An 18177-nucleotide genomic window follows, 5' to 3' on the forward strand; every position below is an offset into this window, starting at 1 on the left:
TGGAAGTCGCACCACAAAAGGACAGAGAAGAACTCTGATCAAGGTGGGAATTGAACTCACGACCTTCCCGTTAAATTACCGCAGTTCTACCGACTGAGCTACAAAGTTTGACAGGAGGTAATCGTGGGAATTTAAGATGTCAATGTCACGCAAATGAATATGTACAAGCACAAGGAAGGGTTTCGTTTTTGCAAACGTTGGCCGAGTAGCACTTACATTTCAACAGACTAGTTTTCTACTCATATGAACCATGTGGAAATACCGTTCCACAGACCTGTTGCAGTATTCAGGAGTTGTGGGTTCCTACCTATGAGCTCCTACTGTATATTTAAAATGTAAACGCCGTTTATACGACTCATTCCTGAAAAATGTTCTCGTTTGCTTGTGGTTGTCGTTGAGCACTTAACCTTTTACAAATCAACTTGGTCGAAACTAGAATGTACCTGCCTCATTCCGGTGGGACACTTTATGGCGAATACGTAACCTTGCGTTGGACTGTTGAGGCCTGAATACGGTACGTGTAAAATGTCACCCTCGACGGTCGTTGATAACAATCCATTCTCGAACATTAAGGTCGACGGTGCCTACTAATTCAAAGGTATTTTTGCGCGGTTGTAGGAATATGCGGGAAAAGCAGATCTCAACAAGTGGTATTAAAATCCAAAAAGAAAATTGGGGGTAACCATGTATTTTTCAAAGATAATTATTCAACAATACTAGTAAAGAGCTTTAAAATACAAAGCAACGTATGGCGTTCCTTTCCACATTAAAGCTTAATTATCTCTGAAAAATGCATGGCTACCCCTGATTTTCTTTTTGGATAGCAAGAGCAGTTGCTAAGTTCTGCTGTCTCCGAATAGTTTTAAAAATATCCCTGCATTAGCAAGCACTACGGATAGGAAATCCGAGTATCTGGAGAAGTGCAGAACGTATGTGCAATAACAATAGTAGGCACCGTCCTTAAGCTTAAATAGTGCAGATTAGTACTTAACACTACGAATGATATACTGAAGAAGTACCTAGGCACTCAGAACTACAGGTTATCGTCTCCATGTTGGCCCGGAAGTTGTTTGTCATGTTTTTTTTTTGTCATAGATAGACCCACCTGACCTTATCGAATCCATTTCAGTGACCACCCAAAACAAATAGCTAAGAGGTAAATGAAGCAGGCCCAGAATTAAAGTGAAGACAAACCAGGTAATATTAAGTGGAGTGGAAAGCAGAATAGTTGCCAGTTCCTTAGTTTTATGGGTTATTTAAAAGACACAGGGACTGGGGAAAGCGATGTCATTAAAAGTCTTACAGAAGATGCTGAGACGTTCAAAGGGGATAGTAATTTGTTCAATTTGGCGTTCACAGAGGTTCTCAGTAGCGACTAGAGCCAATATTTCCGGAAGGCCGTAACGTTTGCACCTTCTATCAATAAATGTAATCATTATCCTAATGAAAGTCTCATAGTGATGTAATCAATGCTAATCTATGACTTGGGAAGAACGGTCTTATTGAAGGGAAAAAAAATCGGAATATCAAAAATGCGAAAAACTCAGCAAACCTGACATAGAGTAGTTGTTTCTTCATCTGTCATTGGATGATTTAACGGTTGATTACGTGACAACTGAAGCGACGTTATTTTGTGAGTCTGTATGCCATATCGACTAGTGAGGCGTTAACCATGTTCCACCAAATAATTTTCTTCGACCGTTTCATTATAGGTCATTAGAAACCCTGCCCTCTCTCTTGATAAATCAAACTGGTTGTATCTATAAACAGAAGAATGAGGGGATGAGAGCTTTACTGTTTTTGTTACACGTGTCTTGCCACAGAAAATTATGAAGGAGTTTCGGTTCAAAAGACCAAGTGTTAAGTTTGTTTATGATTCAGTGAACCATAATCATGTTGATTTACACTCCCTTTCAAACGGAAAATTGCGATTCGCCGCGAACAAAAATATGAAGGAACTAGTTGTAGGTCCACTGATAGTGTTATCTTACGATGCTACAAGTGTTTCTTGAGATATAAATGTTGGTTTTTGAAAGGCGTTGATTTATGTAAACTCCATAGAGATAATGTCAACAAGAGAGCAATCATTTCCATTGATTTCCAATTACGTGTTTTTTTGTAGTTGTTTTTGTTTCTAATAATACAAAGTAGGTGGGGGCAGGTTTTTTACCATGGTCTCGGAGTTTTCACTGGTCAGCTATATGAATGTTTAATTCAGTCCTGCGTGAAAATGGCAACCGAAGCTCGTCGAAGCAATCATTAATATTGAATTTCTTTTGTTGGTAAAGGGAAATTGCCAAAGAAGTGAAGACGAGACCGCGAATTAAGTGAAAACATGGAAACATAGCTGATTTCAAATGACGTGAACTGAAAAAGCGAAATAGGGAAAGGTTACATATTCCCAAAAACTGGAATTTTGTTCAAGTCAAAGATTGGTGTTTTAACAGAACAGAGGTAGGAGAAATCCAATGTTTGTAGATCATCTATTGTGTAATATGGTACAACTCATAATTTGATTTGAATGAAATCAGACAGCATCAAAATGGTAAGCTATTTTCGCGACCATGATATATTTTACAAATTTACGTATAAATTTAAAACTAAAAATGGTGTAATGGGAAGAAAGACGTCGAGTTCGTATCAATGTTAACTGCAGTTTGTAAACAATTCATTTCTAGAATTGAATTATTTGCCAAAATTATGAATGACCCTAGACAGGACTCCCGTCTAGCTTCGTGGAACATCGTGGTTATTGAGTTGTTGAAGATGCAGCTTCCTATCATAATTGAATAGCCTGGTTGCATCAAATTATTATATCTTGCTTATACGAACTGTACTCGGAGGAGAGTTTCATCCGCCATTTTGTCCAAGTTGATAGACTGGTCACTTTCAACAGAATAAAAACAGAAAGAGTCAAATATGGAACAGAACGTCCAACTAAAGTAGCGCCAAAGATTCCATTCCTCTGCTTGTCGATTGCCAAATAACATTTCTCAATCGAGATTTGGTCTTACTTGGGGTACTTATCGCATGTAACTCAACTGCATAGTTTCAACTCTTTGGGTGAAGTTAAATGAGGTGAAGGTCTGATTCATTTATTTTCTTCTTTCTTTCGATTCATTTTGTATCACAGTACCTTAAGTGGATCAAGTTAGTCTGTGAACTCAGTTTGAATCGCTAAACAAGCTAAATTATATTTCCTATCTTCACTACCGCCGATAGAAACGGAACCAATGCGTCTTTCAAATTCTGTGTTATGGATGTTTGATCAAGGAAGAAACTAATTTTGGTACGCATTAAATTTGATACAACAACTTGGTCTGTAAACACAGATTTCGAGATTTCGACAAATGTGATAAACTATGAACTAACGTTCAGCTTGTTAATGTATATAATCCGTACTTGATGATAGAAACGAAGAAGAAAACTTTCTTGTTTTTTGAGGCAGGTAGCACCAAGAATAGGCAACCCGCCATGTCAGTGTTCCTCGCATCTCATTAATTCGTAAATAGGTTGAATATAATTCAAAGAGTTTTTTCATGACAGCGATTCTGCTATGGATCCAGTAAAAAAAATATCGTTTGCAAGAATTAACGTCAGTAGAAAATCCAGCGAAAATTAAGAGCGCTAGCGAGGTTTTGGTTAGATCTTCTTTTGGAGAGGTTGGTACTTAAGTTAGCGAAAATTTAAAGCTTTATTTAGGTCCCCTCTTTTGACGTTTTCTACACATAATATGATCACCAAGTCTCTTTGTTGTAAAGTATATCGCTAGGTTGTAAATTTAAATCGAACTTTTACCATGACATGACAAAAACTCCATTTTAAAGATAGAAATGAGTCCATGTTTATTTTTTTGGAAACCTTTTACGCTTAAATGGCAAATGCGCCTTATGCAGAGTGTCAAGTAAATGAGATTTCATAGTACAGCATTCTTACAATTGACATTATTTCCACCAGCTACATACGGATTTTAATTTTTAGAGCGTATCCAAGTAGTTACTGATTTGTTTTCACATATTCAAGACTTGACATACACTTTAATTAAGAGAGTACATAGTCAGAGTTGATCGATGTGAGAAACAGATTGAAGAGAATACTTGTTTCAGAGTATTGAAACCTTCGAAAAACAGTTCTTTTTTGGAAATTGTATGTCATACCCTTCGGGGTCTATCTCTTGGGTATAGCCAGATACAGTGTAGAAACTTGCGTTGTTTTATTATTTCTCGGACGAGTGGATTTTACTACACAGTCTCAAGTTCAGTCAAGCGGATCATTTGTCATGATTTCAAATATAAATTACGATGTTCTTCCAGCCGTTTAAAGGGCAGGACCTTCATTGCAGCCAATCTACTTGTTTCAAACTTTTTTGAAGTAGAAAGTCTCTCATTTGTATTTTAGTTGTCGAACAATCTACTTCTGGCGCGGAGAGTACTTTTACCGCAGTTCGGGCCCCCAGTCGGAATGATTCAAATTCAGTTTCTTACACAAAATGTAGAGGCGTGTTTCTGTGGTCTTGGGTTAGTGGTAAAGCGCGCCCACATATCGAGGTCAACGTAGGAATGTTTGCCTTGCCTTGAGTGACAGTGCTTCATTTGACCAGAGCATCTCGAATAGTACAAGATTTTTCTTAATACAGGAGAAGACTTTTAAGAGCTGCAGTCAAATTTTTCATCGCGTTCTCCGGTCCAGGGTTAGCTAATTTGGTCCGCTTTTAATATTGGGCAAAGATATTGACAATAATTCCTAACTTGAAATGACGTTAGTCGTCTTTGATCATATAGAGAATTTTTTTTATATTCTAAATCGAGCCGAAAAAGGTCCTACGCATTGTAAATGTAAATGTGCTCAGTTGACCGCTCCCTACAAGGGCTTTTGAGGACCAACCGGCTCAACGGGATGGGATAGAATGCGTGTGAAGGCGCCGCGCGGCGGCCGCCATATAATCCATGTGTGATCTCGAAGCACCGCAGACCCAGCCAGATGTAATTGTCTGGGAGTCGAGTTTGAGGAGGAAGGAAAACTGGAGTAACCGGATAAAAACCCTCGCAGCCAGATTGAGATCGACTGAAACTCACCCCATATGCGACCTCAGGGTTAAACCTCGGTCTCAGAGGTTGGAGGCCTCGTTGATGACCACCAAGCCATCCTGACTTCCCTGGAGAGAATGGAACGACTGGAGTGTTTCACATGTAACTCGGTGCTATCACACTTAATGTAAAAAGTGATCGTGAATAACGCATTAAATTTAAATTGTTAGTGAGGACTATGTATATGAAAGACATGAGATCTTAAAATGTTTCTTCCCAGTTCATATATACATGTGTCTTTCATGGTTAGTGCGCTCGACGCCGGATCGAGTGGTCCGGATTCGGGTCCTGGCCGGGGACGTTGTATTGTGTACTTGGGCAAGACACTTAACTATCACGTTGCCTCTCTCCACCCAGGTTTAAGCAACGAAATACGCTGCAAACTTTAAAATGTTTGACACTGAGAACAGTGAATTTGCGACATATTCGCAACTTTGTGGTAAGCTAACATGGCTATTTTATTTTATTTTTTTACTTTCCCCAGACTCTTAAGCAGAAACGGAGAAATCAAGGTTCTGAAACACTAGGGCGGGTCTGATATAATGCGACTCGCTTGGGTCCTTTTCGTGTTGACGATTCTTCCGACATCATGGACGAAGAGACCAAAAGGTATTAAAAATTACGGACCTTGGAAAATTATATTCTCTATGATTAAGAAACTTGATGCTTTACCTCGAGTGGGACGCTCATGAAATGCTTTCGTTCTCCACAGATCATCGCCTGCATCACATAGGATGTTTCAAAGATAGCGACCCCAGGGACCTGCCGCAAAGAGTGCATGCGCCGGAGTTAAACGCTAGAATCTGTGTTCATAAATGCAAAGAGTTAGAATTTAAATACGCTGGTCTGCAATTTTCGTATCTCTGTTTCTGTGGTAATACTTACGGAAGATACGGTGAACTTTCGCAAGACAAGTGTTCCAGTGAATGTAAGAGCAAAAGGGATTCCTTTTGTGGTGGTCACTGGAGTAATTCTGTTTACGATACAGGTGAGCGTGAATGTAATTACATAGCGATAATTTATCTCTGATCTGCCTGAGGGGTGATTCGTAAAAGTGGTGCTGTTGCGGTAACGTTTAACCTGTTGGACTGAAGAATTTCAAGGTCAAATATGTTCGATAAGCCATGCTCAGTTGCCGCAAAGAACACGTCATTCAAAGCTTGAAGTTGTGAGGCCGTTCATTGAAAGAACTGCAAGTAAATATAAAAACCTCTTTTTCTCTTGCTCTGCTTGAGATCCAAAGCACTGAACAGACTCCAGGTATTGTTTAAAGCGGGATATCAACATGGAAATCAAACGCTCTTAACCAATAACCTTTGTAAAAATAAACCGGGGAAAATATGAAACAGTTCCCCGGCCACTTAAAGGATATTATGAGGATAGAAAAATGGCTTGTTTGATCCTTGTGCATCAGATTCATCCATGTTTGGGATTGAGGGGTGGGGAGGGGGTGAGGAGGGGGAGGGGGACCTTTTTAATTTTATTCTGTCCACAATTCAGACAATTGCCATCTTGGAAATGATAACGGAAAATTAAGATCAGACCCTCAATCGAATAAAGTGTTTTGGTCTTCTCGCGGACTCATTTGGAACAGGGAAGGGTTTTTCTTTTTTTAGTTCGGTAATGGAGACATTGAATGGATAACTAAAGATATTCCTGCGATATACCAGCATCCCATCTAGTTTTATACCCCAGTTATGACTATACTATATATATAGCTAAATGTATCTGATTTTTTTCTGTGTTTAGGATATAAACCAGCTTCTGCGACTCATAAGCAAGTCAAACGAGATGAAGTAGTCTTATTCGACAATGTAAAAGAATACAATCATAGACCAGGTAATAATTAAGTTCACAAACATTGGTATGGGGATTACTTAAAAGATCATAACCTGTATATTAATTCAATCATTCAGACATGGTGAGACACCTGTCTCCCATGGTATTTACTCCATGCCCTTTGAGGCCTCAGTGTTAGAGACCAGGTCATCTTGAGCTCCTTTGCATGTAAGTGAGTCACAGTCTTGTGATAGATGAAAATGATTTTTCGGCATCATGACTCAAAATCAGTCCTTTGGAGGGTCTTTAGATAGGAAATTGGAAAGATCGAGATCGAGGGCCGTAAGTTAGAACAATTTAATTGGTTATAACGTCTCCCCCCAGGAACCCATGACCCGGAGCCTACAACTCTACCGTGTTCGTGTAACGGCGTTTTCACAGACCGATTTATTTTTAGATTGAATTTCCCGCGAATGAGACTCCCACAGGAGCCCGATGACCAATTACAAGAGATTAAGCTGACGTCATAGGGTCACCGAACCGGAACTGCCTTTGTTTTTTGACCTAATTCGCGGGAAGGGCTAGTCTAAAAACAAACCTACTCGTGAAAACGCCGTTTCACAGACGCTGTATGGAGGTTGCACGCTCCAGATGGGCTCCGGCTCCCCCTTAAAAGTTATCGTATAGAGGGAGCTCGACTTCAGACCACCTTTGAATTTATCTGCAGAGGATCGAACACTCACCATAGATGTCAATCCCGCGGAGTACTCCTACATTCCACGTCCACTAAAGGAATCAAATACGAGGACGCAGAGATCAGCTTTGTATGACCCAAGCTCTTACAAGGACAGTGAATACGGGTCAAATCCAGCGAATAACGGCATTTCATCGACGGCTTATGGGACAGAGACGGGACAAGAGCAAATAGCAACGGCCTACGATCAAGCATTCAATGATCAGGGAAATACTGATAGCAATAACTATTTTTATGATTCCACGCAGCTGACTTCGTCTAATGATTCGAGTGAAAACACGACTGCTTATAACTTAGATTCACAACAGCAACAACAACAGCAACAGATCGATATGGGGAATGTATTTCCGGCGTCCGAAAACAAAACTGATAATTCACCAACATCGTCATATAACTCTGCATGGCCAGGAACTTCATATAATAGCTCTGAAGTATCATCAATGTCACTCAATAACACCGAAGGGCCAGTGGCACTATATAGAAGTACGGAAGTGTCGTCAAATACCTACAACAACACTGAAACGGATCTAAGCGAATCACAGTATGATCAGCAATCTGCAAACTTTACGAGCCAAGATGCTTTGAGCGCCACGGAAGCTCCGTCTGACAATCGGAGCAACAATGGATATTCTTCTTACGGAAAGGTTGCTGAAAACAGCAGCACCTACACTTGGGAGCAAAATGCTCCAAACCAAACTAACTCTTTCAATGGGACATCTGAGTTCGGTGTGTCCCAAGCAAATACCAGTGCTGGATATACTTCTTACGGACAGGTTGCTGATAACAGCAGCACCTACAATTGGGAGCAAAATGCGCAAAACCAAACAAACTCTTTTAATGGAACAGCTGATTTCAGCGTGTCCCAAACAAAAACAACTGGAAATATCACCGATTATTTGTCAAACAGCACTGAACTATACAACCAGCAGGCAGCGGACTACATTTCATCGGTCCAGACGCAGGCGTCAACTCAAGGACCTTCTTCTGCCCCGGCACCCTATCCAGCTTATGCTCCTTATCCATACCCGTCCCCGTACCCGGCACCATATCCATCACCGTATCCAGCACCCTCTTATGCACCATACCCTGCTCCTTATCCGGGTTATGCACCCTATTCTTACCCTTCTCCTGCTTCCTATTCATCTTACCCCGCTCCAAGCTCGGCGTCAGTCCCCTCTCCTGTTCCAACGAAGGAAACCAACAACAACAGTAAGTGAAATGATAATTTTACCTAGAATGCATTAACAAGGCAGTCCTAAAAGAGAAAACGCAATGAGGTTCCGTCACTGTAACGCAAAAAGACATTTTTGGCACTAAATGTTGAAACATTTTTTCGTCCAACTTGGCTGCAGAGAGTGAGAATCAAAGAGAAAAAACTCCCTCAAAGTTGTGCATATAAAATGTTCGTTGACTTATCTTAGTATCAGCAGAGTTTTGACAATGCTAAATTCGTCCAAAGATATATGGTTATTTTAGATTACGGCAGAAGGGTCCTTTACCGCTACCCTCGGCCACAAGTTTTAATTTCCTCATTTGACATGAGGAGTACCATGTGTCACTTGTTCCCCATTCTCTCAGAAACAGCATGCCAGCTGGAACGGCAAATGGCTAAAACTATGGATGACGCATTTGTACCTGAATGCAGACCAGACGGCAATTATGCCGATGTGCAATGCTTTGAACACGAAGGCTTTGCTAAGCAGTGCTGGTGTGTTACCGAAGATGGACAGGAAATAGAAGGAACCCGAGCATCTGACGGAGAGATTCCCGATTGCACAGCTACTTCAGTGAACAAGAAGGGAAACAAAATGGAGAAACAACATGACCAGGAAGCTAAGCTAGGACAAAGCAAGCCTTCTCGGAATCAAAAAGCTACTGAAGTTGAAATAGAAGTCATGGTCAACGATACAGAACCAGGTGTAGTGTTTGCATGACTCATTCATTTGATTTTATCTGATTTATTGGATAATACGAAGAAAAGTATAATAGGTGCAAAGGCAAAGCACAAATACAAAGAATAAAATGACTGGCCTGATGGCTATGGAACAAAACGGAACAAATAGGCCTATGCAAGGTACCAATCGTGAAGTATACACGTAAACAGCTTTTCAAAGAGGTGTTGCTGAACCAAATACAATTAAACAAGTAATATTGGGTATTCGACAACGGAAAGCCCAGCCCGAAAAGGGGGAAACACGTGTGGCTGAGTCAGGACTGCTAAAGTTTTTGCTTATAATTTGCTATAGCGGTGTGGCAAGAGAGTTTGTCTCTCTGCTGCAGCTAATAGCTAAACAGCCAGCGCGTTGTTATTATTGCTATATTTTAAATGCTTACTTTTCCTCTATTGAGTTAAATGTGATCGTTTGACTTTTTTCAATTGCAGAAAAAGTTAAAACTCAGTGTCAAAAGGAGAGAGACATTGCATTGTCGCCCTTGATCACTGACATATTTGTCCCTTTGTGTGACTTGGCCGGAAACTTTGTGCCTCTGCAGTGTTTTGAGAATGAGCTGTTCGGCAAACAGTGTTGGTGCGTGGACATCTCAGGCCAGGAAATCATTGGAACAAGGACAAGCGATGGAACGAAACCAGAATGCGGTGCGTCTAAAATAAAAACCAAGGCAGAGTTCCTCCAATGATTGCTGGAAGCAAGGATGGTGTTCACCGGGATCACTCTTGCGCTCCAGTAACTCATTCACTAGAGTATCCAGCAAGATCTTGAAGGATCGTGAGACCGGCTGAGATCTCATCTCACTCTCTGATTTCTGACTGCCACTGATTCAATTATCATGCATTCTCTGTTTCTTTAAAGTGGGCAGACACGAGGGGTCATGTTGCAGCGACGTGTTGCAGTGACAAAAAAACTTATGTAGTGCACACTAAGGCGACATGTAGCAGGGACGCGTAGCGGGGACATGTAGAAGAGACAAAATCCCAACATGTGCACGCACATAAAAATGTTGCGGGTACATGTCTTCATGGGACACGTTCCGGACAAAATCACCCCCAAATTGGTGTTGCACAATTATAAAAGTATCAGTTCACACGAAGGGACATGTCGCTGCAATATATCCCTGGGCCATGTACCCGCAAAATTTTCATGTGTGTGCACATGTTATTATTTTGTCCCTGCTACATGTCCCCACTAAACGACCCTAATGCAAGTCGCCTGAGTGTGTACTACACACCTTTTTGTCGCTGCAACATGTCCCTGAAACATGACCCCTCGTGTGTGCCCACCTTTAGATAATCGGGAGCTTAAGCAAGGAAGACGACGGCGGCAACGAGCACGGCACAAAACAATAGGTTCAATTAGAAAAAAAAAACAATAGATCTGCACGCCCCGCGCGTGTGTTTCACATTTTGATATATATCTTTGCCGTTCTCGTTCTGACAACGACGTGAAATGGTCACATTTGAGGCTTTTTGGAAGGCGTTGTATCTAAGTTACCTGGCTTAAGAATGGAAGCGAGGCTGCTGGTGACCCTGTTTTAATACAAACCTTCACGGTTTTGTAATGTTAATATGGACTAATTAGCATTACAACAACCTAATTTACATGATAAAAGCAGTGGGGGCTGTATCGATGCAAGGTCACCGGCAGCCTCGCAGCCATTCATAGGCTAGGTCGCTGAGCAAACAACTGTAAAATGGCCTATTGACGATAGTTTTTAAACTTTCTCTCCAAACATCCACGCCGTTCACACCAATTTTGTTTCTAGTATGTTGATACACACTTTTCATGCCGAACGACTTGGAATAATCGCGAATTTATTATAATAACGGGATTCGAAATAATAATAATAATATTTTTAGATAACGTTCTCGTAACCGTTATCGTCGTCCTTGCTTAAGGTACCTAATATCTAACGTACTTCTCGCGGCTTGGATGAACTGGGATGCATGCCTTTTTTGATCAGATATTTCTTATGTTAACGTGAGTGCATGATCTATACAGTTTCTGCAATCAGCTAACGCAACAACAAATGCATTCACTACAAAACATGGCGGACCAAAACTCCCGGATTTTATCACCATATATATGCATAGTTCTTTTCTATGACCCTAGGGGTGGGTAGGGTGGCTTATGCCACCGGTCTCATATAACACAGTTAAACTAATACCCTCGGAAGCCAGCCGAAGATTTTTTCCTTTTGTCTCGGTCCTCATTTTGGAACTCTTGGATCTCTTGTGTTTACGGATCTCTGTATATCTCAAAGATCGGAATCGTAAGCGGAGTCATAAGCCGACGGAATCGGAGTCAGAAGAATCAAAACGTTCCCATTTTCTTCCGAGCCCGCTTATGACTCCGTCGCTTATGATCCAGTGAAAACTAGCTATAGGTTGTCGGAATCGCAAGCAGAAGCGGAAGAACCAACCAATCACAACGCTTGGAATCGAGAATTGAGATTGATTTATTCTTCCGCGTCTGCTTTCGATTCCAACAATGTTGCTTTCACTGGATCGTAAGCGCCTGAGCCATAAGCGGAATCGGCATTCTTCTTCCTACTCCGATAGTTTGATTTTCACTAGATCGTGTCGCTCTGCGCTTCTGATTACGACTCCGACTCCAACTCCGTCGATAGTGAAAACCAGCCTTTATGATTGCGCTTGTTCTTGCGTCGCTAGTAAAAACCAGGCTTATAGTGGTATAGTGTAGACCTTCTTCAACCCTAAATCAACCCATTTCTGTCCTTCTCACTTTCACAAGTGAAATGACTTACTAATATTCCATGATTAATATGCTATTCACTTTTAGGTAAAGTTCACGTTGATACCTCAAAAGTTCCTACCTGTCATTTGGGCCCTTATGGATGCTGTCATGACAACGTGACCTTTGCAAAGGGACCCGATATGGAGGGCTGCCCGCCTCGGGAAAATCAGCCTCTTGTTCAGCTACCTCTGAAAGTAGAAGTAGAGAGTCAATGTTTGAAGGATCAGCAAAAAGCTGAAATAATCGGGGCAGCCGATGTGTTTATTCCCGATTGTGAACCATCTGGACTTTACAAAGAGGTGCAATGTTACAATTATCCAGCCAGTGGAAGGACGAATTGCTGGTGTGTGAACCAAAACACTGGTAAAGAAATTCCTGGAACGCGTGTGAACGGAATGACACCAAACTGTCGAGGTATTTGCAAGTCTCATCTGTTTTTGGTTTGTATACTCAATAAACGCTAATAATCTTTGTTTTAATATGCTGGCTGTCGTTTTTTTGAGTTGTTCTTGTTCAGATCAAAAGAATAAAGACACTCACGATCAGCAATAGACGATACCGTACATCCGGGTAGGTTCGAGAGAAATGGATTCCAAACAAGGCGTAAACAATCTTCGATTTCTCCACAGCAAACGCCACACAAACCTCTCCAGCCGCCACGCCTAATATTCAACCCACACCTCCACCAATGTACCACGTTTACTGCGTAATTACGTTATATGGATGTTGTCCCGACAACCGAACCGCAGCAGGTGGGCCGAATCAAGAGGGATGTGGACCACAAACTCCACCGACGACAACACTAACGCCAAACCCGCAACCGCCGTCGACATCGACGACGTTGACGACGCCGACGACGAAGACGACGCCGACGACGCCAACGACGCCGACGAGGCCGACGACACCGACGACGCCGACGACACAGACGACGCCGACGACACCGACGACACAGACGACACCGACGACGCCGACGACACCGACGACGCAGTCTTCAATATCAACAACCGTTATTGTTCCAACGTTCCCCACAGGTGAGAGTGTAGTCTAAAAATATAATTTACTGGACAGTCTTTGTGATGGTTCCTTCCCAGAAACAAAGATTTTGAGCATTTGCTTATCTCCATGCATACACCTATGTAGCGGAGCAGCGTAAGAGACGGAGATAGTATAGGTTGTTATTTACGCCATAATCGTTACGAAACTCACATATATTTAGAAAGAATAAGGTCTCAGCCTTTGAGGCCAGTGCCTTTCTTTTTGACTTGGCCTAAAGATTCCCAGATCGAAGATCTTCTCAAGCATTAAACAGTATATAAATATGTGGGATCATTTCATTCTCTCTCGACCATTATTTACACTCACGTGCCTTGATAACCAAACCTTGACGAAATTTGTGAAAACAGTTAACGTTTTCATCAAAATTCATTTGATTAACCAATGACAGTGCTTTTCTGTTTATCTGTGTTAAAGCCTTCACCAAGAAAGCTTGCGCGTCGCTGCTGCTGGGTCAGGTGTGGTACGCCCAGCTTACTGACAAATCCTTGGTGTATTTGAGACAACTCAACAAGGAGATCGTGACCGGGGTAAGCTGGACGAAAAGTGCACATATCATGTTAACCTCTTCATATTTTGTAACTTACACAAAGGTTAAATACTTCGTCCCACAGTATTATGAATATTGCTAAGATAAATTTCTTCTCCCAAAGCAAACATATTTTGCTGTTTTCACTACATTCGCCGAAAAACCCAAGGAAACCAAAATTTATGCGGCCCAAGTCTGCGCTAGAAAGAGTCCTCCTCTAAGATGACGTCACAAACATTTCTATCACAAATGGGATTCCAAGTAGTTTGTGACGTCTTCTTAGACATGGAATTACGTTCAACAGCTCAGCCACGGCACTCACGACTTCCCGTTTTGTTAGATTTACAGTACACGAAAGGGAAAAAAGACAAAACATTTTTTACCCTAACATGGTCTAGGTCAACATCATCATCATCATCATTATCATCGGGGAGCAAGGGTTGGCGCAGGTCCATCATTGTCTTCCAGGTTTGATTCCCGGAGTCGGCTTCATATGTGGGATTGAGTTTTTTGGCTGCCTACTCTGCTTCAAGGGCAGGGTTTCCATCGGATACTCCGGATACCAAAATTTGATTTGTTCCTATTCGATTTGATTTGACCAATAGCCTCCTGATTCACCAGAACACGCCTGCTATGGGCTATATGTAAGCTAGGCTACATAACTGTATCCCTTTACTTGATAAAGATATAGTTTTTGTTACTTGTCACATCAACAGATCACTAGCGTCTACAAAGGGGTCCATCCAGATTTCTTGGCAGCGCATCTTACTGGTATCAGGTAATATTCACTGTTAATTACTACATCTTTCAGCTTTTCAGGGGTCCTGCTGGCAATTTTATAATTCCTTCGCCCTTTTCATTTCCAGAAAAGTGAAGAACCCTTACGTGCCAACTACGCCTTACATCATCAATATTTTCTTCGTAATAACATTTCGTAAACCGGTCGCCGATCCTCTTGCAACGTTAAGAGATCACCTGGTTTCCAAGAAGAATCTGCAGCAACGACAAGTCATCCCACAGTCACTGCATTTGATAGGTAGGTGCTGCTTGGCAACATCTATTCAAAGAATGGGGGCAGCATGGGGCTTATTAACAAGTTCAAGTAACTAGTATATCAAGAAGGCAATATGCTAATTGATAGGTCCACATGTTTACCTGGAACTCTAATAAATTTAAAACACCGATCAGATCGGAAGAGTTCAATGACGACTTGATGTTTTTATGAACTGATAACTTAAACAATAGCAACGTGAAACTTCGGAGCCAGAATTGGAGTTCTTTAAAGACCTTTAAAGAGGAGACTGATTACAAGTATCTGAAGGTCATTTCAAAACGACGACTAAATAAAATCATCTTTAGTTTTACACAAATTTGAAAAGGATATGTTAACCAAAATAAGAGTGGTTGGTCTAATAACTTCAAAGGAATGAGTCGGCCGTGGGTCGACACCTGATAGGGACTCTCTGACTTTTTGCTGCTAATGAATCCTTAGTTTCATACTATAAGGAATTGACTTCAGGTTTGTTTTGCGGAATGGGTGAACATTTCAGTGTTTTTCGCAGTGATCTAATTTGTCTCTTTGATTCTAGTTCCTTATGAACCTGGGTCTAAGTGTCCACCAAGGGGCTACAAACCTCGACCTTTTCCCAAACTATCACCGGCTGTTGCTCCACAACCAATACCAGGCAAACCAACGATGAAAACTCCTGCTCCCAAGCCTTCTCCTCCACAACCTCCCGTCGTCAAGCCGCCAATACCAAAACCTTCCCAAACACCTCCACCCGTCACACCAACTACGCCTACAAAAGCACCAACTCAAGCACCGGTGGTTCCTCCAGCAGCAGACCTCATTGCTCTTCACTTACCTTTCGATCGATACTCGGGCCTGAACGTGTTGGATACTTCCGACGAAACCAACAATGGTACACTAGAAAACGCACAGATAGCTGCATTACCAAAAGCGTGCGGATTGGTTGGGGTATTTTCCAACGGCAATGTATCACTAGACGGGAAAAGGTTCTTTCCAAAACCCAGTGCTGGTGTGACAATCGCTATGTGGATAAAATTGACGTCAAACGCAGGACGGCAGTCGCTATTTGACGCGGTACCTGAGGGCTGGCCCATAAAACCAGGAGTTTACCATTTTGAAGTCTTCGATGGAAAGGTTCGATGGTTCACTCGCGATTTGGATGGCAACGTGGTGTTCAACGTAACTACTGAGCGTGCAGTTGTGCCATCGAATGAGTGGACTCATCTGGCCGGGACATATGACAAGAAAGAAGGTCAGTATGCTTTGGTTAAAAGAGCGGTTTTGCTAAACTGTTTTTGTTCAAATAGAAGGATTCTGCGCCAGCTTATTCTAGTCACACCGATGCATCTGCTGCACGCCATAAGAAAGTAGCTTACTGGGCCGATTTACACGGTACGATTTTTGTCGCTTGACACAAGCTTACGACAGGCCTACGACATGACTTACGATTGACGTGTACGTTAGAAAAAAATGTCAAAGCATTTTTACTAGTTTAAGAGCAGCTATGAGTAGGTTAAATTACATTTGAAGGTAATTAAAATCATTTTAAACGCGAAGTTAAAAATCTTCTTGCAGGATTGGCCACAATATTTGTCAACACACAGGTTGCCAGCCAAGGAAATGGTTCTGGATACCTAGCACAAGACTGGGGCGAGAAAGCAGGAATCGGAAGTCACAAGGGCGGCAGATTCCTTATGGGAGCGGTGGATGAAGTGTATATCTACACAACGGCTCTGTCACAGAGCCAAATCAGAAAGCTCGCTTGTCTTTGCGAGGACAGTGAAGGTAACGAAAACACCACAATACTTACAGTTGTAAGGTGCCAGTTTTGACGCCTGCAAACTAAAGGTACGCGGTTTCTCATGTAAAATGGCGGCATTGAAGACGCTCGAGAAGCCTCTTAAAATCGAAGCCTGTTTTCGTTCTCTACAAACCACCAAAGCGTACTTGTTAAATCGATTACAAGCCGTAAGGTAAAATGGCCTCAACTACTGAATACCCTGGCACTTATTTGCATTAGAATAACACCTATTGTTTTGACTCTGTCGTTCTTCAAAAAGAACAGACCTCCGAATGCAAACGAAGGTGGCAGGGGATTACTCCAAAATGTCCTAATTTCTACTCAAAGATTCCAGGAGATGATTAATTGCCTGGGCTGAGTTGCTTGAAGAAGCAATAGTTTATTGTAAGTATCAGAACAGATTGCCATGGTTTTTAACCCAGATTTGCGTTTAATCGAGCAGCAAACAACCCAGTACATGCACATGTACAGTGAAGACCCAAGTGACGTCATCTATTGACATTATGTGCCAAAGGGAGACTCATTTAACCCTTTCACCCCCTCAGGTTATGAGAAAAAATCATCTGGCATCAGAAAGAGTATAATTTTCAAGTGTCGTGGTACTCTTTAGGAGCAAAAGGGTTCTTATGTTTGGCACATTTGAATAACAAAGAGAATGTCTTTTAATGTTAATGGATATCTTCTTACTGGTTGTCATTATTTGTCACATGTTGCCTTTCCAGGTTTTCACCTCGCTAAGCCACAATCGTGGCCACAATGTATGCGAGGCAATAATGGGACAATAGCAACTAGCAAACCTCAGCCACCATGTGTGCCCTGTGTTATTCCACCAAGCTGCCCTGTGCCACAGCCATGTCCAGCTCAATGCCCAACACCTTGTCCTCCAATGGAATCCTCAACAACATCAACAACAACAACAACAACAACAGTAGCACCTCCACCTACCACCACACCAGCAGCCCCGCCGGTTACCACAACGGAACTTCCAGTCACTTCAACAACTCAGCCTCTTGTGACAGTACCAAAACCCATAGCCACCACAAGACCACCTATACAACGAACAACAAAACCTCCCATACGAATCCCTGTAACCACAGCTCCCAAACCTCCTGTTTTTACAAGTAAGTGTTTCTCTTTTTATTCATTTTGCGATGATCACAAGATTTTTTTTGAAAAGATGAATTGCGCATGATCATCTTTGTCATTACATTGACATTAAAGTCCTATAGTAGCCTGCATAACATCTGCTTCTAACATTTCACCTCCACCTACCACCACACCAGCAGCCCTGCCGGTTACCACAACAGAACTTCCAGTCACTTCAACAACTCAGCCTCTTGTGACAGTACCAAAACCCATAGCCACCACAAGACCACCTATACAACGAACAACAAAACCTCCCATACGAATCCCTGTAACCACAGTTCCCAAA

General features: G+C 41.9%; 3 protein-coding genes across 3 annotated transcripts in view; all 3 read left to right on the forward strand.

Annotated features, from left to right (window-relative positions):
• The first annotated feature begins 5629 nt into the window (after nucleotides 1–5629).
• Nucleotides 5630–8837, forward strand: LOC138010442 (probable ATP-dependent RNA helicase ddx17). Its single transcript, XM_068857406.1, has 4 exons — nucleotides 5630–5696; nucleotides 5800–6075; nucleotides 6837–6926; nucleotides 7594–8837. The coding sequence occupies exons 1-4, from the start codon at nucleotides 5630–5632 to the stop codon at nucleotides 8835–8837; spliced, it is 1677 nt and encodes a 558-aa protein (XP_068713507.1).
• Nucleotides 8838–9224: 387 nt separating this feature from the next.
• LOC138010450 (uncharacterized) lies at nucleotides 9225–14696 on the forward strand. The gene is made up of 6 exons (XM_068857418.1): nucleotides 9225–9537; nucleotides 10004–10216; nucleotides 12378–12746; nucleotides 12962–13363; nucleotides 13803–13915; nucleotides 14631–14696. Exons 1-6 carry the CDS (start codon nucleotides 9225–9227, stop codon nucleotides 14694–14696), a joined length of 1476 nt encoding a protein of 491 aa, XP_068713519.1.
• A 1976-nt stretch (nucleotides 14697–16672) lies between these two features.
• Nucleotides 16673–18177, forward strand: part of LOC137991413 (uncharacterized) — a 96002-nt gene continuing 94497 nt past the window's right edge. Inside the window, exons 1-3 of the mRNA XM_068836510.1 lie at nucleotides 16673–16729; nucleotides 17468–17866; nucleotides 18029–18177. The exon at nucleotides 18029–18177 is cut by the window's right edge and continues 16 nt beyond it. Coding sequence (XP_068692611.1) covers nucleotides 17506–17866; nucleotides 18029–18177 — 510 coding nt within the window. The 5' untranslated portion in view covers nucleotides 16673–16729; nucleotides 17468–17505. The remainder of the gene's footprint in view (nucleotides 16730–17467; nucleotides 17867–18028) is intronic.

Source organism: Montipora foliosa, chromosome 1, assembly GCF_036669935.1.
Source record: "Montipora foliosa isolate CH-2021 chromosome 1, ASM3666993v2, whole genome shotgun sequence".
In the NCBI taxonomy this organism is placed as follows: Eukaryota; Metazoa; Cnidaria; class Anthozoa; order Scleractinia; family Acroporidae; genus Montipora; species Montipora foliosa.

What these genes read in the sequence shown, in the direction of transcription:
- LOC138010450 (XM_068857418.1), top strand. Translation starts at nt 9,225, where the DNA reads ATGGCTAAAACTATGGATGACGCATTTGTACCTGAATGCAGACCAGAC. An exon ending in GGTCAACGATACAGAACCAG is followed by an intron (nt 9,538 to 10,003) that starts GTGTAGTGTTTG and finishes TTTCAATTGCAG; the next exon opens with AAAAAGTTAAAACTCAGTGT. An exon ending in TGGAACGAAACCAGAATGCG is followed by an intron (nt 10,217 to 12,377) that starts GTGCGTCTAAAA and finishes ATTCACTTTTAG; the next exon opens with GTAAAGTTCACGTTGATACC.
- LOC138010442 (XM_068857406.1), top strand. Translation starts at nt 5,630, where the DNA reads ATGCGACTCGCTTGGGTCCTTTTCGTGTTGACGATTCTTCCGACATCA. An exon ending in TAATTCTGTTTACGATACAG is followed by an intron (nt 6,076 to 6,836) that starts GTGAGCGTGAAT and finishes TTCTGTGTTTAG; the next exon opens with GATATAAACCAGCTTCTGCG. An exon ending in AGAATACAATCATAGACCAG is followed by an intron (nt 6,927 to 7,593) that starts GTAATAATTAAG and finishes ATTTATCTGCAG; the next exon opens with AGGATCGAACACTCACCATA.